General features: G+C 54.1%; 2 protein-coding genes across 7 annotated transcripts; both read left to right on the top strand.

Annotated features, from left to right (window-relative positions):
- The first annotated feature begins 176 nt into the window (after positions 1-176).
- Positions 177-15,190, top strand: WDR81 (WD repeat domain 81). 5 transcript variants are annotated; one of them, XR_003535467.1, is made up of 12 exons: positions 1,252-1,299; positions 2,055-5,603; positions 5,860-5,967; positions 6,080-6,270; positions 7,954-8,144; positions 8,371-8,536; positions 8,716-8,881; positions 9,183-9,881; positions 10,054-10,199; positions 10,383-10,562; positions 11,405-13,116; positions 15,179-15,190. XR_003535467.1 is itself a non-coding variant. In XM_027690801.1 (11 exons), exons 2-11 carry the CDS (start codon positions 2,066-2,068, stop codon positions 11,729-11,731), a joined length of 5,712 nt encoding a protein of 1,903 aa, XP_027546602.1. In that variant the 5' UTR covers positions 177-260; positions 2,058-2,065; the 3' UTR covers positions 11,732-13,156. The 5 variants fall into 5 exon arrangements, 4 of the variants coding, with proteins under 4 accessions (XP_027546602.1, XP_027546603.1, XP_027546601.1 ...); XM_027690801.1 differs by lacking the exons at positions 1,252-1,299; positions 15,179-15,190 and adding an exon at positions 177-260 and having other exon boundaries at positions 2,058-5,603; positions 11,405-13,156; XM_027690802.1 differs by lacking the exons at positions 1,252-1,299; positions 15,179-15,190 and adding an exon at positions 241-260 and having other exon boundaries at positions 11,405-13,156.
- On the top strand, positions 14,215-22,013 carry SERPINF2 (serpin family F member 2). Of its 2 annotated transcripts, none has more exons than XM_027690805.1 (9): positions 14,215-14,349; positions 15,452-15,509; positions 16,166-16,228; positions 17,141-17,540; positions 17,831-17,974; positions 18,176-18,379; positions 19,227-19,369; positions 19,956-20,160; positions 20,947-22,013. In XM_027690805.1, the coding sequence occupies exons 1-9, from the start codon at positions 14,330-14,332 to the stop codon at positions 21,270-21,272; spliced, it is 1,563 nt and encodes a 520-aa protein (XP_027546606.1). In that variant the 5' UTR covers positions 14,215-14,329; the 3' UTR covers positions 21,273-22,013. The 2 variants fall into 2 exon arrangements, with proteins under 2 accessions (XP_027546606.1, XP_027546605.1); XM_027690804.1 differs by lacking the exon at positions 14,215-14,349 and adding an exon at positions 14,839-14,986.
- Positions 22,014-22,833: the final 820 nt, after the last annotated feature.

The following is a 22,833-nucleotide window of genomic DNA, read 5'->3' as shown; positions in this document are numbered from 1 at the left end:
GCCGCCGCGAGGCATGCCGGGAGTTGTAGTGCGGCGCGGCGCTCCCGGCATGCCCCGCGTGCTGTGAGTTGGCATTTTCAAGAGGGGGGAAGGGGCGGCGGGGACGGGGCGGCCCCGGAGGGGGTCCGACCCTCCCGCGGGCCCCGGGCGGGGCGCGGCGCTGCCGCGGGGCCGCCCTCGGGCGGCGCCTTCCAGCGCCCGGGGCCGGTGACACAGCCCCGATTCCGAGAAGTTGCTCCAAGTCCTCGGGCCAATCAGAAGTGAGCGCTCGGCGCGCGCGCCAATAGGCGGGCGCGGGGGGCGTGGCCGCGAGGACTCGGGTGACCCTGATGACTTGGCAGCGCCGCGCGATGACTGGACAACTTCTTTAAAGGGGCCGCGCCCGCCGCGAGCGGCGGGGGAAGGGAGAGCGCAGGGCAGCAGCAGCCCGGCCCAGCCTGGCCCGGCCCGGCCGGACCAGCGGGGCTCACCCGCTGCCCCGCGCACAGCCACTACACTGATGTTCCCTACCCGGCTGCTCAGCCAGTGGGGTCAGCGGGTGCCGGGGCCGCGGTGCCCCTTTAAGGCCGCCTCCTGCCCTTCGCCCCAGTAACAGCTGATTGCGGCGGGCCAGGCCGGGCGGGCCAATGAGCCGCCGCCACGTCCCACCCACGTGACGCCCCACGCGCCGCCGCGCCATGCGGCGCTGCCCGGCGGGAGCCCCCGGCGCCCCTTAAAGGGGCCGCGCGCGGTGCGGCCGCCCGTGGCTGCCCCGCCCGTGTCCCCCGCGGGCACCTCCGCGCCTGCAGCCTCGGCACCACCCGAGGGCGGTGGCGGGCGGACCCGGCTCGGCTCAAAGGCACAGGGGTTGGGCAGAGCCAAACAGGAGAGTCCAGGGGTGGCGGGGCCGGGCTGGCCCGCTGTCCTTTACCGGCACTCACCTGCCGCCGGTGGGTGGGGTCCGCCCGCCGCGGGGGGGAGACCCCTTTAAGACCGGCTGCCTCGTCAGCGCGGCTCGCCCAGCTCCAGCTGACAGCCCGGGGCACCTCTGACGTCACGGTGACGTCACGGCCCCGCCGTGTCCCCGCCGTGTCCCGCCCCGCCGCTGCCCATGCTCGGCCCCGGCCCCGTGCCCCGGCCCCGCCGCACCGCTCCGCACCCGCCCCGGAGAGCCCCGGCCCGGCCCCGCGCGGGCCCCGCGGGCTGCAGGTGCCGGCCCCCCCCGCGCACATGGCGGCGCGGCGGCCGCATGTGACCGCCGTCACCTGACCAACATGGCAGGGGCCGCCCCCGCCGCGGCTCCACCGCCGCCACCGCCAGGTAACGCGGGGCCACCGGGGCGGTGAGGGTCCCCTCATCCCCCCGGGGGGTGAAGGCTCACGGGACCGGCCCTCGGGCCCTCGGGGCTCAGCCCGGCTCCGCGCTCCCTCTCCTCCGGGGACGAGGGCCCTGCGGGGCGCGGGGCCGCGTCTCTGGCCGTGGCCGTGGGTCGGTGCTGGGGATGTGCTCATTGCTCTGGGCATCCTCTGAGTCACCCGCGGGGCCAGCGTGTACCCCCCACCAGCCCTGGGGGTGCAGATGACCCATCGTGCACCCCTCAGCCCCAAGTCCCATCAAGTTCCCGCCATCAGCCCTTGTGGCTCTGGATGTCCCGTCGTGTCCCTCGCTCAAGGCTGGGGCTGTGGAGGTGCCGTTGTGGCCCTCCCACCACCTGCAGAGGTCCCATCATATCCTTCTCCAGGAGTCTGTTCAGGTCTTATCATGCCCCCACACTGATCTCATCGCATCCCCTTCCCCAGTGCTCGGACTGTGCAGGTCCCATCATGTTCCCCTCCCTGTGTAAACCCCACCGTGTCCCTCTGCCTGGCTTCAGAGATCCCACCGTATCTCTCCCTGCCCGGGCTGGTCTCTTCTCAACCTTCACCTCCTGATACAGTGACCAAGCCCTTAAAAGAGCTTTTTTTCTTTGCTCGGGGTGCCAATGGGGAAGTGAGACTTGTCGCGTGACAGGGAGGGCAGGACGGTGCTGCGCTGCTCTGCTCACTCACAGCCCCTCTGGGCCACCTTCCTCCCAGCAGGAGCCAACATGGAGAGCTTCCTGCAGAGCGTGGAGAGGGACCTGAGCATCGACCGCCGGCAGCTGGCCGCCGCCACCGACAGGACCCACGTCACTGCTTTCGTCCCAGTGAAATGGCTCTCGAGCCTCCGGGAGCGCCGGGCGCTGCCCGCCCTGTGCCCACGCCCGGAGGGGCTGAGCGAGGTGGAGGTGAGGACGTTCCTGCAGCACTCGGTGCAGAAGCTGCCCGCGGGCTGGACCCGGGTGGAGATCCATGGGCTGCGGAAGAACCGGCTGAGGTACCCTCTGCAGGTGCAGCCCCCCAGCTCTGACCACCCAGAGACCCTACATGGCTTCATGCAGAGCGTGGCCACTCAGAACTACCGCAACCTGTGGTGCCGGGCTCACGCCCGGTATGCGCGGCCCTACCAGCACGCGGATGCGCCGCCCACCGTGCCGGCCCTGGATGCCCTCCGGGCTGCCCTGCAGAAGGCGTATGGCTGCCCGGTCCTTCAGGTGGGCAGGAATGTGCACGGTGCTTCCCCCGCCAAGGAGAGCCCGGCGGCCACCAAAGGGGTGCCCTCCTGCCCCAACGTGCTGCAGGCAGAAGCGCTGCTGGAGTCGTCTGACGTGCTCTACGTCGTCTACCCGTATGTGCAGTACTGCCTGCACGACATCGTGACATTCAGCCCGGCCAAGCTCACCAACAGCCACGCCAAAATTCTCTTCCTCCTCTTCCACGTGCTGCAGGCCATGAGGGCTTGTCACCAGGCGGGTCTGGCTTGTGGCGCCTTTTCGCTTCGGGATGTGGCTGTGGATGAGAAGCTGTGCAGCCGCCTGCGTGTGAACTTCAGAGAGTACGAGGGACCGAGAAAGGAGGAAGTGAACTCAGAGGCTGGTGTGGAACAAGTGAGCGAGCAAAGCCACGTTGGGCAGGAGGCGAGGTGCACCACCTGCCAGAAGGACCTCCGAGACCTGGTGTTGCAGTGGGTGCACGGGCAGGTCAGCAACTTTGACTACCTTATGCGTCTAAACAGTTTGGCTGGGAGGAGAATGGGAGACCCCAACTACCACCCGGTTCTTCCGTGGGTGGTGGACTTCACCACCAAAAATGGCAAGTTCAGGGACCTAAGGAAATCCAAGTTCCGTCTCAACAAGGGAGACAAACAGCTGGACTTCACCTACGAGATGACCAAGCAGGCGTTTGTTGCTGGGGGGTCGAGTGGGGAGCAGCTCCACGTCCCCCATCACATCTCCGATGTCCTTTCGGATATCACCTACTACGTGTACACGGCTCGGAGGACACCCAAGGCAGTGCTGTGCTGCCACGTGAGGTCCCAGTGGGAGCCCAATGAGTATCCAGCCAGCATGGAGCGCATGCAGAGCTGGACCCCGGATGAGTGCATCCCGGAGTTTTACACAGACCCCTCCATCTTCCGATCCATCCACCCGGACATGCCCGACCTGGACGTGCCGTCGTGGTGTAGCTCCTACGAGGAGTTCATCGAAGTTCACCGGATGCTGCTTGAGAGCAGGGAGGTCTCCCAGGACCTCCACCACTGGATCGACCTCACGTTTGGGTACAAGCTGCTGGGGAAGGATGCAGTCAAGGAGAAGAACGTCTGCCTCCATCTAGTCGACAACCACACGCATCTGACGACCTACGGGGTGGTGCAGCTGTTTGACCAGCCGCATCCCAGGCGCATGGTGGGACCTGCCTACACTCCTGCTGAAGCTCCAGCCATTGCCCGGCCTCTTCTCCAGAACATCCGGGAGACTGTGTTTTTGGAGGATATCCAAGGCCAGGTGACGGATGCGGTGAATGGGCTCGTCCTGGAGGCTACTCCCAGTGAAACCACCTGGTCTGGGGAGAAGTCCATCGCTGGTGAGGATGATTTAGAGCAAGGCATGGAAGCCCTGGATTCGATTCCTGCTAGTGGTAGAGCTGGTGACCAGCCCTCTGTCGCTGTACCTTCAGCACAACCCTCCACCTTCCCTCCTTATGCCACCGATGGCAAATCCTCAGGTGTCCGACCTCTCCGTCGGAGCAAGGCGGGCGCTGGGGATCAGGCTGACATGAAAATCACACTCCCTGAAGGCTTCAATCCACTCCAGGCCCTGGAAGAACTGGAGAAACTGGACAATTTCTTGGTTAAAGGTTTGAGCAGTGAGATGCAGCTAATGGAGCAGCCGTGGGAAGAGCCACCGCTGGGTCTCTCGGATCTCTTCCAGAGGGACATGCAAGCTTTGGGCATTCTGGTAGCCGAGATTATATTTGCTCCGAGGATTCGTCCGTCGAAGCCCGATGCGTCCCTGTTGGAGCGGTTCCTGATGGTGCGTAATCTGTGCCGTTACCATCCCAAGGAGATCCCAGCCCCGCTCCAGCACGTGCTGCATGTCCTGCTGCAGCTGAACGTGCCAGTGGAGAAGCTTCTGAAGACCAGACCAGGCAAGGGCACAGCGCAGTTGTTTGAATACAAACCCATCTCCCAGGGCCTCCCCCCACCCTGTCCCACGCAGCTCCTCAGTCCCTTCAGCTCCATTGTGCCCTTCCCCACATACTTCCCAGCTCTGCACAAATTCATTTTCACCTATCAGGCAAAGAAGATAGAGGATGAAGGTCAAGGCCGGGAGCTTGTTTTCCAGCTGTGGCAGCAGCTGGAGGGGATCCTTTCTGAAATCACTCCTGAAGGCTTGGAGATTCTTCTGCCCTTCATCTTATCTCTGATGTCTGAGGAGAACACTGCTGTCTATGCAGCGTGGTACCTCTTTGAACCCATAGCTAAATCCCTCGGTCCGAAGAATGCCAATAAATACTTGCTCAAGCCACTGATTGGAGCGTACGAGACTCCCTGCCACCGCCATGGCAGGTTCTACCTGTACACAGACTGCTTTGTGGCCCAGCTGATCGTGCGCCTGGGGCTGCAGTCCTTCCTCCTGAACCTGCTGCCCCACATCCTGCAGATCCTCGTTGGCATCGAGAGCTCGCGGGAGGAGAGCAAATCCCTCCTCGGCACAGCCGAGGATGATGAGAGTGGAGGGGAAAGCCCAGTGTCGTGTGTGTTTGGGGAGGAGATCAAAATGGACGTGGAGCACAGCTCTGCTGCACTGGACCTCCTTGACTACACCTCTGGTGTCAGCTTCCATGACCAGGCCTACCTGCCTGAGGCTGAGGAATTCCAGGGTGGCCTCTATGTCGGGGAATCTCTGCAGCCTCAGGAGCAGGAATCGCTCAGCCTTGGCCGGCTGAGTGACAAGAGCAGTGCCAGCGAGGTGTCCCTGGGAGAGGACAGACCTGCTGACGGGGATTCCCAGAAGGACAAGAGCAGCTTGAAGTCGATGGACAGCAGCCAGGACCTGAAACAGAGCGAGGACTCGGACTCGGAGGAAGAGGAGCATGAGGAAGAGGAGCACGATGACCCTGTGGTTGATGCAGAGCTGACAGTGGTTGTGGATGCTGGTGCCTCTGTAGATGTCACCCTGGCTGATGACAGCAGCGAGCCAGAGGATGGGGAGGGAGAGGAGCTGCCGGATCACTCCGATGACAAAGAGCAGACAATACTGCTGGGTAAGACCCTGCCAGTGTTGAGCCTGGGCAAACACCCACTAAAGGGCAGAGCCTGGGAAGCAGTCGGTCTGGATTTGGGGGTGTCTGTGGTCCCAGCTTGGGGACAGCGATGAAACCAGCGTAAAAGATCAGATCTGCCTGTGGATCTGAGACTCCAGGCACTGCCTGGGGGGCCGGCAGGGTCAGGGCAGCAGGCGGGCGATAACTAATCTGTGCCGTGCTGGGCTCTGTCCTTGCAACTGTTTTTGTTTTGCAGACACAGCCTGTAAGATGGTGAGGTGGCTCTCGGCCAAGCTGGGCCCAACCGTCACATCCCGCTTCATCGCCAGGAACCTGCTCCGTCTGCTCACGTCCTGCTACGTTGGTAATGTCTGCTCCCTGGAGCCCGGGGTCCTGGGGTGGGCTGTGCCCCAGATCTGTCTGCTGCTGGCTTGGGTGTAGCTGCTGCTCCAGCTCACGATGTGTTCTCTGGGCAGGCCCCACCAGGCAGCAGTTTGTACCGAGCAACGATGAGAACAGTCCTCTGAGTACAGGAAACATCTACCAGAAACGGCCAGTGCTGGGAGATCAGGTGTCCAGGCCAGTGCTGGCCTGCCTTGTGCACATGGCCTACCTGTATGGAGAGCCTGTCCTCACCTACCAGTACCTGCCCTACATCAGCTACCTGGTCAGTATTGCCTTTTCTCCTCTTCTCACACGTGTTGGGGTGAGAGGTTTGTCCAGGCACAAGAGGAGGATGCACAGTAAATAGTTCAACCTCACCAGGAGCCTCCTGCATGAAAAATTGAACTCAGCTGAGCTATGTCTGGGTCGGCGTGGGCTGAGCAGCTCTGGCTGTGTTGGCTGAGAAAGGCAGGACAGGCATTTTCACCCCGTGCCACAAGGTCCAGACTGCTCCCAGCAAAGCACATGGCTGTGTACACACCCCTTTCCCCCCATTTCAGCCAGGGGCTTTCCCTGTCAGACCCGTATCTGACACATGTGAAGCCAGAGGAAAAGCTTTTCTTCTGCTTTGCTGGGCGAGGGTGCCCAAACAGAGCTGGCAGAAGGGTGGGATTGTGATAACAGGCAGGAGGAGCAGCTTGGGCTGCTGTGGGATTGCTGGAACGTGTGTTCTTAGAGGTCTGTGTGCGTAGATAGGGATGAACTGGGGAGAGGCTAAAGGGTTTTCAACTGTATAAAAAGTACTGGCAAGACTCACTAACTTTTGAGCTTGAAATTCATAGCTGAAAAGCAAGAGGAAAATGTATAATGCAGCTGGTTGAAAAACTAATTTTTCATCAAAAAAAGTTTCGAATGTTTTAAACAGGCTTATTTTTCATATTGCTGCCTTTTTAGTGGTTATAAACACTTTGGTTATGGATTCTCATTTAAATGGAAAACTTCAGTAGCTTTCTGATAATTTAAACATAGAGGAAAAGAGGCCACAGCTGTTCATTTAAAGAAAACAAAAAGGCATTGTCAGTTTTTCCAGTGTTGAAGGGGAGATTTTTCAGGGGAAAAAATCCCATTTTTCAGCAAAATCATTCTCCACCCAGTTGCAATCACAGCTCCAGCTGTTCTGCTTTGCTTTACTAAGCTCATTGCCTGGGGGCACGGAGGGGATTAATACCCCTGTGAAACAGCATTTGGCAACCTGATATTAAAGCGATGGAACTTGCGGGTCACAAATAGGATAAAGTCAATCCTTCTTGCAGGATTTGGCAGGGTGGCTATTTTGTGAGAGGAAGAGCCTCTGTGATGAGCTGGAAGATGGCAGGTGTACAAGAAATATAGCGGAAACTGGGAATTGTCTGTGGGTTTTGTTATTGGCTCTCTTTTCTTGGGTGTTTGATTTGTCTGGGAGTTAGGAAATAGCACAATCTAGAAGAAATCTTTTAGTATTGCTGCTGATGTTATTAACTCTTTGGCACTGCCATAAACAGCACTAGTACATTGTCAGCAAAAAAGGATGTGTTGTTCTGCCTCATGAAATTATGAGGAGCTGGATTTCTAGAAGTCAGCAGCAGGTTTGCCCATAATTTGTGCTTGGGTATGTCATGCAAGGACTGTCCCTCTGCAGACTGCACATCCAGGCTCAACATGGCATGGGATGAAGACACTGATTCTTGCTTTTAACCTGTGTGTACATAAGAGGTTTCCCCTCTTTCTGTGCTGGCAAACGATGCTCTGGGGTCTGCAAGATGGTGTGGGCCAGTGTGGGGTTGTCACTCTCCCTTTTTGAGTTTCCCAGCTATGACCAGCACTACCATTCTGGGTTTTGAGGCTGAGCTCAGGTGATCCTGGGATCACTCTGGTTGTGTCCTGCTGGGGAGATGGTGGCCCTGGCGCTAAATGATTCCTCTTGCAGGTTGCGCCCAGTGGTGGGTCCGGCGGCGTCCGGCTGAACAGCCGGAAGGAGGCCGGGCTCCTGGCTGCTGTGACACTGACTCAGAAGATCGTGGTGTGTCTCTCTGACACCACACTGATGGATATTCTCCCCAAGATCAGTCAGGAGGTGCTGCTCCCAGTGCTGGGCTTCCTCACTTCACCAGCTGTCGGGTAAGCGCTGCAGTCTGCTGTGCCTTCCACCAGGATTGGCATAAAATCGGGGATTTGGAAATGATTCTTAATGCTGCTGGGGTTGGGGGGGCTGCACCTGCCCTGGTGTGCACCTTCTTGCACTGGTACACAGCCCAAAGAATTCTGAAAAAGGCGGGAAGTGTGACGCAGAGGATGGGAAAAAGGGATATGTGGAGGGCAGGCTGGTAATGGGTGTCTTCTTCAGCTTCCCCAGTGGTGCCCAGGCCCGTGTTGTCCTGTGCATTAAGACAATCAGCCTAATTGCCTTGATCTGCCTGCGGATTGGGCAGGAGATGGTGCAGCAGCATTTGAGTGACACGGTGAGAAACTTCTTCGGGGCGTTCTCACTGCTGCAGGAGCTGCAGGACCAGGTCAGTGATGTGGGAGAGGTCCTCCTGCCCCCCCCCCAGTGCCTAGGTGCAGGAATGTGGTGGGCATTCCTGCACACAGCAGCACTGGTGTCAGCAGTGTCCACCTAGGCTGTGTTTGTGTAATTACTTGTGTAGTGGGAGCATCTGATTTTGGGCATCTTCCTGTTTTCTCTTGTCAGGGGTTGACGGCGGAGTCGCTGAGCAGCTGTGAAGTGCCAGTGATGGAGGTGCCCCTTTCAGATGGGAAGCTGCTGGCCCTGGATCCATCTGTGCTGGTGGAGTTACAGAAGGTGTTTAACCCTGAGATGGCCTACATCACCTACATCCCCTTCTCCTGCTTGCTAGGTACGGCTTGGCCACCAGCTCCAGGGATTTGCAAGAGAGTTCCATGATCTGTGCGTGCGTGCTGGGCTTGAACTCAAGAGAAATCAGGGGTCATAGAGCTGCTGGAGGAAACACACAGCTCCTGCTCTGTGGCTTGCTCTGCTTGTTGGGTTGGGAGCCCCCTGGGCTTCAGGCAGCTTTAGCTGGGAGAAGTGTGTGGCTGGCTCGTGGGGAATGCTGCATTCACAGCCCTGTGCTGACCCTGTTCTGGGGGTGATGTTGGGGAAATTCCTTCCCCTGAAGCTCTGTTCTCTCTCTTCAGGTGATGTTATCCAGACAGTTGTGCCCAACCACTCGCTGGTGGAGAAGCTGGCCAGCCTCTATCTGGAGAATGTGAACCCCAAGAACCTGCAGGCCATTGGCCTGGAACAAGCACCGAGTGTGGTGGGCTCAGACCAAGACATGAGAGGGACTGAGCCCTTCTCCAGCCCTCACGAGGACAGTCACTCTGGTACTTTTGGGAGCGTGCTGGTGGGGAACCGCATCCAGGTCCCTGTGGACACACAGTCTGAGGGTCTCGGCCTGCTTCGCCTCAGTGCTGGCACTGATGGCTTTATTCCCAGCTCGTCCAGCGAGGAGAATGCCCTGAAGCACGACCTCCCTCGCAGCACCCACATGCTGTGTGGGAACTGGCTGGCCTACTGGCAGTATGAGATTGGGGTGAGCCAGCACGACCCCCGCTTCCACTTCCACCAGATCAAGCTGCAGAGTTTCTCAGGGCATTCGGGGGCCATCAAGTGTGTGGCAGCACTTGGCAGCGAGGATTTCTTCCTGAGTGGCAGCAAGGACAAGACTGTCCGCCTTTGGCCCCTGTACAACTACGGGGATGGCACCAGCGAGGTGCCACCGCGGTTCACCTACGCTGAGCACAAGAAGTCTGTTTTCTACGTGAGCCAGCTGGAGGCACCGCAGCACGTGGTGAGCTGTGATGGGACTGTGCACATCTGGGACCAGTTCACGGGTAAGAAGGGAAAGGGTGAGGGCTGGCTGGAGGGAACTGGTCCAGTCCTTGCAGACAGAGGGACCATACTGAGTTTGGATGGCTCCCATTAAAACCCAGCACAGAACTGGAGATTTGCTGTGTACCTTCTCTGTACATCTGCTGCCAGAGCGTCTCCGTCATGTTTTCACAGGCAAACTTCTCCGGACTTTTGATGAATTAGACAGCAAAGTGCCCATCACAGCTGTGACCACCATGCCACCTCCCCATCACAGCATCTCTGTGGCCAGCGCAGACTCTGTGCTGCGGTTCATCGACCACAGGAAGCCAGGACTGCAGGTAGGGACCCTGGAGCTCTGCGAGCCGCCCTCCTCCATCCATGTGCATAACGATGGGATCACAGCTGGCTCAAAGCCAGCTGCCATGACTCCATGGAAGCCAGCTGGAGCCCAGGGTCTCTTGACCCCTAAATGCCGGATCCCCTGATCTCCATCCCCCATAGCTGGCCTGTCTCTCTTGCAGCACGAGTTCCGCCTGGCCAGCGGGGTGAGCGCGGGGCTCATCCGCTGCCTGGCCGTCAGTCCCAACGGGCGCAGCGTCATGGCCGGCTTCTCCTCCGGCTTCATCGTGCTGCTGGACACCAGGACAGGGCTCATCATGCGGGGGTGGCCTGCCCATGAGGGAGACATCCTGCAGATCAAGGTGAGAGGTTCAGCTGGCATCAGAGTGGGGCCTCGTCGGTCCTCTGAGGCTGCATGGAGCATCCTTCCAGCAGGGCTGGTCTGCTCCATCCTGGAGCATTCCTCCACCTTTGCTGTAAGAGGCTGCTCAGGCTCTCCTGCCTGTTGGTTAGTGCTGCCAGTGGCTGTTCTTGGTCCAACCTGTACTGAACAGAGATCAGCCCTCCTGGGTATCAGTCCCTGCTGAACAGGTCTGCAGCAGGGGCAGGGAGGATCCATAGCTCCCGTGAAGAAGCAAATGTGTTGCTTTCTCCACGTGGCACTCAGCTTCCCAGGGAGAGTGTCACTCTAATGGATAACTCTTGTCCATATTTACCCACCCTCAGGGAGCAGCGCTGGGGCTCCAGGGTCCTTGACCCAAACGCGGGTTAAACAAAGTTCAGCAGTGTGGGTTGTTTACCCTCTCACTAGCTCTGCTAATAAGCAGCTCCAGGCTTCTCCTACCCTCAGCAGTGTTTTTCACTGAGAGAGCCTCCTGATTCCTTTTTCTGAAAAGGAAAATAGTTTAGCAGGTGATTTAGTGGAGAGGGAGACTGCATGGTAATCCCTTTACCCACTGCAGTAATAACAGATGATGAATGAGTTGTGTTGGGTATCAGGATATTGTTCAGAAGAGGCATAGCCTATGTCTTGGAGGATAGCACTGGAGGAGGTTGTCAGCTACCAGAGCATCCTGATGCCTTGCTAATACTTCTCAGTACCATCAGTTGCTTGGAAATGGCTGTGCCTGTCCCAAGGGATTGCACTGTGACTGGGAGCTTTTACAGCAGGAGTTTTTGCTCACTGGCCTTTCCTTTCCTGCAGGCTGCAGAGGGCAATGTGCTAATCAGCTCCTCTTCAGATCATTCCTTGACTGTCTGGAAGGAACTGGAGCAGAAACCTTTGCACCACTACAAATCTGCATCCGAACCCATCCACGCGTTCGACCTCTACGGTAACGAAGTGGTGACTGGCACTGTGGCCAACAAGATCGGGGTCTACTCCATGCTGGAGTCCTCAGCTCTGCCCATCAGCACGACCAAGCTGAGCTCCGAGAATTTTCGGGGTACACTGACCAGCCTGGCGGTGCTGCCCACGAAGTGCCATCTCCTGCTGGGCTCCGACAACGGCATCATTCGCCTCCTGGCGTAGTGACCCCCCAGTCCAGGAGCCTGTGGCTGTCCCACAGTGCTGGTGGTGGAGCTGGAAGCCGGCAGTGTGGCTTTTGGAGGAGGCAGAGTTAGATGTTTCTGAACGGAGGGTGCAGGGGGAGGTGTACGTGTTAGCGAGCACTTGATAAAGTGTCTCTAACCTCTTTCTGTATCTTCAAAAAGAAAAAAAGCCATAACTGAGAAACCTCCACTGCTGCTGGGAGAGATACTGGGCGTTGTAGGTCACTGTCACCCCTGCAGAGAGGCCTGGAGCTTTCCATACCATGTGTGCCTGACCCCAGGGGACTGTGAGGTGCCCTCCAGAGTAACAGGGACCACAGGAATCCTCCCCCCTTCAGTTAAGGAGTAAGAGGTGCCCCTTGACAAAACACAACAGTTTAGCTACTGCCATCTGCACTTACCCTTCACTTCCACTCCTGAACCACTGAACAGTCTTACTAGGATAGCATAAGCTGGGCCTGGGAACTGCTGCCTTTGGAGCTGTGCAGTGCCAGGCACCTCCTTCTCCCGTGGTCGGTGCTCCAAGCCCAGAGGAGGTACTTTATGAACTTTAGGTCCTGCCAGCTGAGTTAGAGCCTGCACGGGAGGAGGAGATGTTAACTAGAGCCCTTCTGCTGCCAACCTGGCTGCATGGCAAAGACTGGAATGGAAGTCAGCCAAGGCACAAACCCCTTCTGCTCTGCCAGTTCATTTAGGAATGAGTTGCTGCAGAGGGGCAGTTTGGAATGGGAATGTGACCCTCTAGGGAGGCTAGAACTAGATGCTTCCCTGAGGATTTTGGTTTCTGGAGCAGTAGGGTAGGGCTGTTGTTGGTTCCTGCCCCAGCATCCAGTGATGATGTAAGGGGTGAGGAATGCCCAGTGTGCCACTCACTGGCAGGGATCCTCAAGAAATCCTTCTAATCCTCTCCTTTGTGCTGGTCAGATTCCTGGGGAAGACAGGACAGCACAAAGGTGCTCAGTTTTGTCCCCTCCTGCCCTTGTAGGGTGAGAGCCAGGAGGCATTATCTAGCATAATCTCCCTCTGAGCTTCCCCTTGGGACAACACTGTCTGTTCCCACCTCAAAAGCAAAGAGTGTGCTCTTTGACCCAGCAGTAGGAGCAGTTGCTTCACTTCTATTGCAGCCCTTTTCCCATCCATCCTTCAGCCTAGCCAGAGTCAGTATCAGGGGAGCAGGAAGCACTTATCATAGGCAGAGGAGGAGCCTGCTGTGGGGTTGTCCTGGGAGGGGAAAGGGCTTTGATCCAGCTGCTGGTTCATCTGAGCCACCTGCAGCTGGGGAGGTGAGTGGTTGGCCAGTGCTGTCCTTCCCTACCTAAGGGGAGCTCTCAGTCCCGTGTTGCCTATTAACCATTTGCAATAGATGTAAATATTTACTTCTAATAAACTCTTTGAAAGAGCTGCAGAGCCAGGTGTGTGGAAGCTCTGTGCTGGAGGGGTGGGTGTGCTGGCTGCAGCTCTGCTGCTCTGCAGCCAGAGCTAAAGCCCCTCATTTGGATACCTCTTTTGTTCTGGGGGAGCTGGAGGAGGGATGCTGTGAAGATGCCCTGGATGTAAGGTAGGACTCTGCTGCACGAGGACTTGGATTTGCTTTCCAATGGGAATTAGTTCCTCATGTTACAGCAGAATGTCCCAAAGCAGTTTGTGGTTGCAGAGCTCAAACCTGTCTCCTCCCCACTCCTTCCCAGTGTCTGGGGTGAGTTTGGGAACCAAGACTTACTGCAAGGAATGGATGACTGGAAGCGCTGTGATCCCATTAGCATTCCCCACTGCTCTTTAGTGACTCCTCTCCCGCTGAGGACACAGACAGAAGGTGGGAAGGATCACCATCACTTCTGCATACAGCACAAAACCACACAGGACAGGACTGCTGGAATTCTGCCCGTCCCTGAGACTATTCCTCCATGCCCCAGCAGTGTGTGCGTGCTGTGGAGCCTTGCACCCGGGCCAGCTGCCCTGGCAGAGCTCTGGAGCGTGCTGTGCCCCAGGGGAGGGACCAGCTGCTCTTGGCTCAGCCCAGCCTGGGCATCACACCCTCCCACTCCATGTGTGGCCATGGGGGCCCTGGGCACCTGCCATCTGTTAAACCAGTGCCTCACGCTGGCTGCAGCAGAAGCAGCTGCGATGCAGGGAGTGAAGAACTGGTATTTTCTGCAAGGAAAATTCCAAACTCAGAGAGCCCTGTGGCAATAAATACCGAGCCTTGCATTTTCACTGAGGGTTATGAATAAAAGAGCACATTCCCAGCACAGGGAGTGTGTGGAAAGTGGAGCTGCTACTCGGGACAAGTGACTTCACACGTTACTTTTGCTGATGAGAGATTCGGAGCTGGTGAACTCAGTGTTAATGTTGTCTTCAGGATACAGCAGCCCAAAGTGTCTCCCCGTGTCCAGATGCACCACAAATTCACTCTTCTTCCCCAAACAAATGTTTAACCGGATGCTGTAGGTCAATATTTGCCTGCCAGGTTCTCAAACAGGGGGTGGTGCCGAAGGTCGCTGCCGTGGTGGGCTGGACGAGAGCTGCGTGTGCCCTACGCAGAACTGTCGGCTGGGCTAAAGCAAGTGCCAGCTCCAACATGGACATGAACAAGCTCAGGTAAGGGGCAAATAAAAGAGGGTTTGATATAAATGAGTGCTCCTCCAACGAGCAGTAGTGCCCCTCCGGGAGAATGGAGTGAATTTGGCAGAGGGTTAACGGATGAGGCAGCACCGGGGAGGAACAGGGTACTCAGGGTTATATGTGGCTGCAGGATTTGGGGTGAGAGAGGAGGGGAAATGAAATGGCCTCAAGTTTTGCTGCTTCTACTTGGCAACTGGGGTCTTAGCCCAGCAGTTTTGGGTCAAGTGAGGACTGCTTGGAGAGTGGAAAGCAGCCCCAGGAATTAAGTATGGCAGTTGTGCTGAGGGCTGGGCTTTGGCACACTGTGTTAAGAAAAAGATATGTTATTTTTGTTTGAAAGGGAAAAGTGGCTGGGTGAAGCATTGGCCAGGGAATGGGTGGGGTTTTGTCCGTGACCCTGGAAGCCCTGATCCCACTGTCCCAATACAGGAACTGGACTGCGGGGGTGGGAGAGGCTGGGTTTGCCAGCAAGGGGGGAAGGCAAGTGCTGGGAAGGGGAGGACTCTCCATTCCAGGACATATTGCCGAGAAACTGCTCTGGTATTGCCTTTTCCACCTGCAAAGTCCCTCCCAGACAGCACCTGCTTAAGTGCCTGCAGCCCCACCGAGGCAGGTCAGTATCCCTTCTCCCAAGAGCCCTGGGCTCAGCTGAGGATGCTGTGCCCATATCTCAGTGGTTTCCATGGGAAAGAAGCAGAGGGTCTTGTGTCCTTCCAGAGGCACAGTGTGTGCAGCACTGATTAGGGAAATACCATTTGCAAGCCAGAGAAACGAGGGCAATGGGGTCAGACATGCAGGATCCAAGCGGGAGAGCGTCATGTAGGAGCCTGGCTGTGGTTGCAGCTCTGCTCCAGTGGGGTCCCTGGTCCTCTCTGATTTCGCTGCCTTGGCGTCAGACCCAGGAGTCCTGTGTTATTTCTTTGCAGCATTGTGCATCTCCTTATTGCTTTCTGTGAGCTCCTGTGCCAACCTGTTTGGCCAGGTTGATAATTTTCTCCCTGTAGACCTGAAAAGGCTCAGCTCACTGCTGCCAGGCAGCTGGAAATAACTTTTCTCTCGGCTGGTTCTTCTGTTCCAGAAATATGGTGTTCCTCTGGGGTCTGCTCTGCCTATCTGCTCTGCACAGCCTCCTAAGGGTAAGTTCTCACTCCAGCGAGGTGGGGGTGTGAGCACAGCCTCTCCCCACCAGCAAAGGGCAAGGGCAGTGTGGTGGCTCCCTGCACCAGACCACAGGGCAAATATCACCCAGTGCTGCTGTGTGAGAAGCCCTGGAAGGCAGATTGGTGGAAGTGCTTCTCTGCTGTGGCTTAACTAGCAAGGTTTCTTACCTTTTACCCAGATAAGATAGCTGTGGATATTATCATTATTCATATTTCTGTAAAAAATCTTTGGAAACTTGGCTTCAACTGTATTTAGTGACCGTGACTCTCAGGCATTAACAGGAGGTTGTTTAATAACAGCTATTTATTTCCCCTCCTCATTTTAAATTTGGATCCTTGTCAGATCTGAGATTGCAAAACTCACTCTCTAGAGGATACTTTTATTTTGTACCTGTCTGGCCTGACCCCTTTCTAAACAAATCCAGTGTTTTCAGTCTCTCCCAGCTCCTGCTCGCTTCCACCTCCCCATGTCGGACCCCACTGCCTCTGGGTCTGCATCCTAAAGCCCTGCCTGGGCTGTTGCCTTGTGGGGAACTGCTACAGCCAGGAGTAGGAGTGGGACCAACTCTGAAAATTCAGAGGAAATTATCAGAGACATGACTTTTTTCCTTTATTGATTTTTTTTCCTACAGTTTTCTTTGGCACATGCCATTGACCAACAGCGTCTCTTCTTAGACAAAGATGGGAAGCTGAAGGTAAGCAGTGACTGGTTCCACCCAAGTGGACTGAAGTTATGCTGTGGTGTTTGCAATGGTTTTCCAGCTTGTCCTGAGATAGATGAACCCAGACAGTGAAATCCAGTAGTGCCAGTGCCTTGAGAAAGTCCATCTTTCATTCCCTGCTGTGACCAACGCCGTGCTCCCTCACACTAGAAGCTCCAGCCTAAATAACTGGGCAAAGTATGGAGTTAACATTAGTACTGGTATGTACAGGGGATGGCAGGTGGATGATTTAATTTCTGATTGATAAGGAAAGGTGAGGAAAACAACCAGCTGTGAGGATGACAGGGAGAAAGACCCTGATGCAACCCATCAAGCCTGGGATGTTTAAGACTGTGAAAATATGAGGAGAGCAGTGGCAGTGCTACAGGGTAAATCCTAGAAAAGTGGAAAATGAAGAAATCTGGAAAGAAGAGGGATGGAATAGAACAGACAGGTCAAGAAAACACAGATGCCTGGAGGAGGAATTGAGCCAAACTGGATTAGGGCTGTGACAGTAGTAGAGGGTGCTGACTGGTGTGTGAGGCAGATGGGCACTGCCAAAATGTGTGAGGGGAGGAGGTGAGATCAAGGCTGAGGATGATGGATCTATAAACACTGAAGGCACAGGACGTGTGCTGAGCAGGTGGTAGGTCTTGCCCTCAAGCTTGCCTGCAGCAGGCCCTGAGAGCAAGTGGAGGAGGAACCACTCAGTCCATTTTCACAGGATATAAGCCCTTCTCTCTTCCAAACTCATTGAGGTGCTTTTAAACTCTATGTTAAGTAAAACCACAGGAGTAAAGGAGGTGGAGAGTTTGCTCAGTCCATTTAGGTGTGCAGTAAGGCCCATGAGGGAGGGTGTCACTGTGTTCCTGCTTTTCCCGTGCTATCCTTCATGTTTCTCCTCAGGATGTGAAAAGTGCTGGAATTGTACAGTCTGATCAGCTGAGAGCCAACCCAACCCTGCCAGATGCAAAGCTGGTAGAATTTACTTATGACAGCTTCCAGAAGATTGATGGACCCATGTCACCATTTGCCACCAACCTTCCAGACACGAGGGATAACCTAGAAGATGAACCCATAGCTGGGGCTGGGGGCTGTCATGGAAACAAACTACCTGGGGATCCTGAAGAAGGAGAGGCTGAAGATAAAAGCTGTGAGATGACTTGGAAGAAAAGCCAGAGGCTGGCAGATGGCTTGGTGAGATTCAGCATCGATCTCCTGAGAGAGGTCCAGCTGGAATCCAACAGAACCAATGTGATCCTGTCGCCCCTCAGCATCGCCCTCGCCTTGTCTCACCTGGCACTGGGTAACTTCTTAGCTACAAACCCACCATCTCCTGCCCTTCCCCATACCCTCTCCCAAAGGCACTAGCAAACAGTGTGCAAAATGCAAATCAAATACAGTCCCTTCCACTTATCCTTACTCCTGCAGCTTTAATTAGGTATGATTACAATTGAAGCTGCCCTCTGAGGCTCCCACTCTCAGATTTCTCCAGCCTCTTTTGTAAGGCACAGCATGTTTCTAACAGGAGGCAGCCAGAGTAACATCCCTGTTTTCCACTGCATGGGCACGACCTAACAGGAATTTGATTTTTAGGAGCAGCAAATCAGACAGAGAAGCATTTGCTGGAGGTGATGCACCTGGAGTCTGTGCCCTGCATCCACCACATGCTGGGCACCCTTCGCAGAAGGCTCAGCGAGTCCACCCTCAGCCTGGCATCGCGTCTGTACCTGCAGAAAGGTCAGAGCTGGCACAGGGGGGTCTGTACTGGTGTAGGATAAAACTCCCAGTGACAGAGAGTGATGGAAGCATGCTGCCATACTGGGAGACATCTCTGTTTCCCTAAGCACTCCTCCCGGGAGTGTCATGCCACTGGCTGAAACACTGAGCAAACCCTTTCCATGTCCAATGACTTAATGTAGAATTCTACCCCTCTGCCAGGATTTGAGGTGAAAGAGAAGTTCCTGGAGGATTCAGAGAAATTCTATGGAGCAAAGCCCATGACCCTTTCTGGGATCAGTGAGAATGACCTTGTAGCCATAAACAACTGGGTAAAGGAAGCGACTCGAGGGCAAATACCCACCTTCCTACAGCAGCTCCCTGAAAACACAGTGATGCTCTTGCTCAATGCAATCCATTTCCACGGTGAGCTTCACAGGCTTTCCTTATTTTCCAAGAGAAATAGTTAGAAATCTAGTTTTCTGCAAGCCCTGTAGCTGAACAGCATCTCCTTTCCTTGCTTCCTGCTAGTCAATCTGCTTGTTCCTGTACATCTGCTGTTCCTCTTGCTTAGATTTCTCTACAGAGATGATTCCCAACTGCTTCACATGTGCTAAAAATGTTACTTGACAGCAGAGCCCGAATGCAGCAGGTGGGACCTGCAGTGCCTTTGCCTCCTGGTTCAGGATCCCAGGCAGTGGCACATCCCTGCTCATCTAGTCCTAACTTGATGATCTTAAAGGTCTTTTCTAACCTAAATAATCCTGTGATTAACCAGGTCATATGCAACTCACCGCACACCCATCACAGAGCTCAGAGGCAGCTTCTGTGGATCTCCTTCTGATACAGCACAGTGGTCAGGCACATCTTCCTCTTTTAATTCCCTGAGGGCTGTGCACAGACCAAACACCTCCAGTGTAAGTCTACAAATGCTTTACCTTGGTCTTGGAGCAGTGTTTCACCCTATGCAGCACAAAGGCACTACTCCTCATTTTTCAAAGCACAAACATTGTTTCTTTTATCTCCATAGCCTTCGCTGGTCTCCCACACTGAGGCATGAGGATTAATCCTTGTTCTTTTTGTTATTTCACAGTCCCTCTCTGGATGATAAGAGTTTCCTGCTGTCAGGGCTCTTCCAGCCTTGGTACTGACTTCTCTTTGCTGTATTTCTACTTGCCTGGCACTGTCTGCCTTGTTAGAGAACTCAGCTCAGCAGTTTCTGTTTTTCTACCCAAATTTAACTGTGTTGATTTCAAAACTTTTCTTTTGACAGGATTTTGGAGGAATAAGTTTAATGCTAGCTTGACTGAGACAGATGTATTCCACCTTGACAATAAGTCTGTGGTCCCAGTTGAGATGATGAAAGCCCACCAGTACCCCCTGAGCTGGTTTACACTGGAGTCTCAGGACATTCAGGTAGGGCTTTCACAGGAGCCTTGCAAGTTTTGATTGCAATTTCCTCTTATGGTATTTTACTGACTGCAAGTATTCTTTCCAATAAAAAAAAAAGTTTTTTTAACAGGCACAGTGCTCAAAAATTTAATAATCATCCCTCATCCTTGCTTCTAGTAAGAATGTTGGATCTTCACTCTCAGTCTCTGGGAGAAAAACACAAAGAGATATTCCCACTAAGTGGGAATTAATAGTTTTAAAGCCCTGAGTTAAAGATAAATGAGGAAACATGGAAAGGAATTCCCTGGGACAATGTACTGTTGGAGCGCTTCAGAATACAGCCAGAGTGGGTACAATGTTTGTGCCCATGGGCTTCCACTCTGCCATGTGCTCAATCTTTACCACTCAGTGGCTGATACTAAAATCTAATGCTGTTATTCCAACGAATTTTCTCTTCTGGAGAAATCAGATCCCTCCTTCTCACCACACTGTTTTCATCCGATAGCAAGACTGGCTCTGTAGGCCAACTGGAAAAAGACTAAACTAAAAGCATCACTTTCTGGATTTTCCTTCCTTTTCCATGAATTCTTCTGGTTGGTTTTATTTCCAGGTGGCCAAGTTTCCCTTTAAGAGTAATGTGAGTTTTGTGGTCATTGTACCAAACCAGTATACTCGGAATCCCTCTCACGTGCTGGAGAACTTCCCTTACAAACAACTATGCAGGCTTTTCCCCAAAGAGGTGCCCACCACAGTGAAGATCCCAAAAATAAAATTGGACTACCAGCTGGAACTCAACAAGGTTCTCAGTCAAATGGGTAAGGCCTCTTTGCACAGAACAAGCCAAGCTGTTCAATCTATGGCATCTGTTCACTGACACTTAAAACTGCCACCCTTGTTTCTAAAGCTGTGCCTCACAGCTTGCTCCAGAACTCCAAACTCTCCCATCCCTTCTTCCTCTCCTCCTCCTTACTCTTTGCTTGCCTAGCACCAAATGTTTTGCTCCAACAAGATGATACTACAGAGAAGGCAGCGTTCACAGTTTCTCCATTCCCCTCCTTGTAGCCAAGACCAACTTCCTCCTGTGCATCAATCCTTATCTCTTACTTTGTCATTTAATGCACTGTCCAGGACATGGAAATTGCCAACAGAGAAAATTCAGATCACAAAACTTGGCACTGAAATAAAACACCAGGCACTGCTTTTCCAGATGAGAATAATTTAAGAGTTCACTTTGTTTTGCAGAATTGCTTAAAAAAATAATCTCTGTAAAAGTGTTTCCAGCCCAGCAAGAAAGAGCCTTCAGACTTGCTGCTGCTTTTTAAGGATGACTTTAAGTTTTACACTACTATTCTAAATGAGGTGGACAAAGCTTGTGAAGCCTCTTCTGGTTTTGGCACCCTCAGCTCTTCATACAGAAAGAGACTGGGGAACCTGCCTGGACTGCAGTTTTTGTTTCTCTTGCCTGTCAGTTCTCCAGGCCTTCATGGTGGGCAACACACGTAGCAACAGAGCAGGGAATTGCTTTCTTCAGACAGCTTTGAGAAAAATCAGAGCTGGTGGCACCAGCTGGGGAAGGTTAACTTCATCTTCTTTCTCTCTAGGCCTGCAGGAGCTGTTCACAAGCCCAAATCTGCAGAAGATCACAGATGAGCCTCTCTTTGTGTCCAGTGTGCAGCACCAGTCCACCCTGGAGCTTAAAGAAGACGGGGTGGAAGCATCTGCTGCAACCAGTGTCGTGCTGTCCCGCTCGGTCTCTGTCTTCAGCCTCGACCGGCCCTTCGTCTTCATAATCTTTGAAGATGAAACGGGCATCCCGCTTTTCATAGGCAGTGTCCAGAACCCCAACCCCAGTGCTGCTCCCCAGATCCAAGAGCCACAGGACTCAAGTGAAGCCACAGATGCCAATAAGTACCACATGCCCAAATAAGAGAGGAGTAGAACCCAAGTGTTCTGGGACTGCGACCTGATGCTCTGGACCAGCTGAGAGGCCTCCTGCCCTCAGAGACCTCCCTCTGAGGCCACAGGAGGCAATTCCTTACTATTTTCCTTTACAGATCCCTAGAGACCAGTCCTGGGATAGCCCATTCCAGCCTTGACAAGCTTCTCCAGGCTGAGGTTCCTCTCTGTTGAACCTGAAAATCTTGCTCTGCCTGGATTTCCCTTCCAAGGCTCTCAGTCATGGAAGGGAGACTTTCTTGTCCCCAGACTGTTATTAGAGTCTTTATTAAGATCTTATTAGAGTCCCCCATAGCCTGGAATCATCATTAGCATCTGGCAGCTTGGACAACAGCCAGAGATATATTAATATGGCTCTTCCTTCCGCAGTTCCTGGGAACATGTCTCCCTCAATGTTCCTCTGAAAACCATCTGTGCCCACCTAGAAAATGACCTCTAGAGCAACTGGACTAGTAACCAGTTGTCCTCTCTAGGATGAGTCACAGCCACTTCCAGGCACAGGCTCTTTTAAAAGATTCCCTTTTCCCACTCCTTGGCAATTTGGATTTGATGTAGGAGGCTCTGCAGTGGGAAACCACTTTGGATCCTTATCTGCAGCCCTTTTCCGGGAAACTCTAGAGGTTGGGTAATGCTAGATTTTTCAAGACATATTTTATAGAGTGTTTTTTAGTAATTTTTATGTTGGCAGAATAATAAAGAATAAAGCAGAATATATTTGCTGAAGGTGTTGCATTGAAGGACCCAACTGAAAAAGGAAAAAGACACAGAAGTTGAATAATTGCAATGTTTGGGGGGAAAAAACGTCTGGGCACTAGAGAAGGAAAGACAGGAGAGGCTCTGGCAAAGGATCTGCTTTTTGTTACACCTCATCACAGAGGACAACAGGGGCTGTGAGGTGAAAAGGCAAATATGTAAAGGCTCTCCAAGGACTGAGTCCTACAAGTTTTGGGCATCTCACCTGCCAAGGGTGCACGGGATGCTCTCTGGGTCAGAGCTGGCTGTGTAAGATGGCAGAATTCCCTGAACTAGGGCACGAGCTCAGTGGCACAGGGTCAGGAGGGTATTTTGCCTGTGAGCAGCAATGCAGGGATAAGTAGGAATGTGACAGCCCTTAACCTTTCTCTTGGGTAAAACCTGACAATTGCTGGGATCTGCTCAGAGGGTCAAAGGTGCTGACCAGCATCTGTTGTCTGTGAGTTGTCCTTTATTGGGATACTCCTGACTCCACAGCACAATGCTGTAGATGGCTGGGACAGCTTCCAGGGAAAGGAGAGCAGATTTTGACACCTGTAGCTGAATGTCACTGCTTTTGCCCTATTTTGGCAAAAGATAACATCCTGTTACAGCTTCACTTTTGTCTGAGATGGGAACAGCCCATCACAAACCCTGAAATGAGTCCTTGTTCCAAGGCAGTGGTGCACTATCATGAAAGCTCATGAGGTCCTGGCACAGGTTGCCCAGAAAAGCTGTGGCTGCCCCATCCCTGGAAGTGTCCAAGGACTGCTTGGACGAGGCTTAGAGCAACCTGGTCT

The sequence above is a fragment of the Neopelma chrysocephalum genome, unplaced genomic scaffold (genome assembly GCF_003984885.1).
Source record: "Neopelma chrysocephalum unplaced genomic scaffold, ASM398488v2 Primary Assembly neopelma1_82, whole genome shotgun sequence".
NCBI lineage: Eukaryota > Metazoa > Chordata > Aves > Passeriformes > Pipridae > Neopelma > Neopelma chrysocephalum.
The sequence above is the reverse complement of the archived record's forward strand: the minus strand, read 5'-3'. Positions and strand labels throughout refer to the sequence as shown.

What these genes read in the sequence shown, in the direction of transcription:
- WDR81 (XM_027690800.1), top strand. Translation starts at nt 1,254, where the DNA reads ATGGCAGGGGCCGCCCCCGCCGCGGCTCCACCGCCGCCACCGCCAG. An exon ending in AGAGCAGACAATACTGCTGG is followed by an intron (nt 5,604 to 5,859) that starts GTAAGACCCTGC and finishes TTTGTTTTGCAG; the next exon opens with ACACAGCCTGTAAGATGGTG. An exon ending in TGCCCTACATCAGCTACCTG is followed by an intron (nt 6,271 to 7,953) that starts GTCAGTATTGCC and finishes TTCCTCTTGCAG; the next exon opens with GTTGCGCCCAGTGGTGGGTC.
- SERPINF2 (XM_027690805.1), top strand. Translation starts at nt 14,330, where the DNA reads ATGGACATGAACAAGCTCAG. An exon ending in CTTGTCTCACCTGGCACTGG is followed by an intron (nt 17,541 to 17,830) that starts GTAACTTCTTAG and finishes TTTGATTTTTAG; the next exon opens with GAGCAGCAAATCAGACAGAG. An exon ending in CAATGCAATCCATTTCCACG is followed by an intron (nt 18,380 to 19,226) that starts GTGAGCTTCACA and finishes TTCTTTTGACAG; the next exon opens with GATTTTGGAGGAATAAGTTT.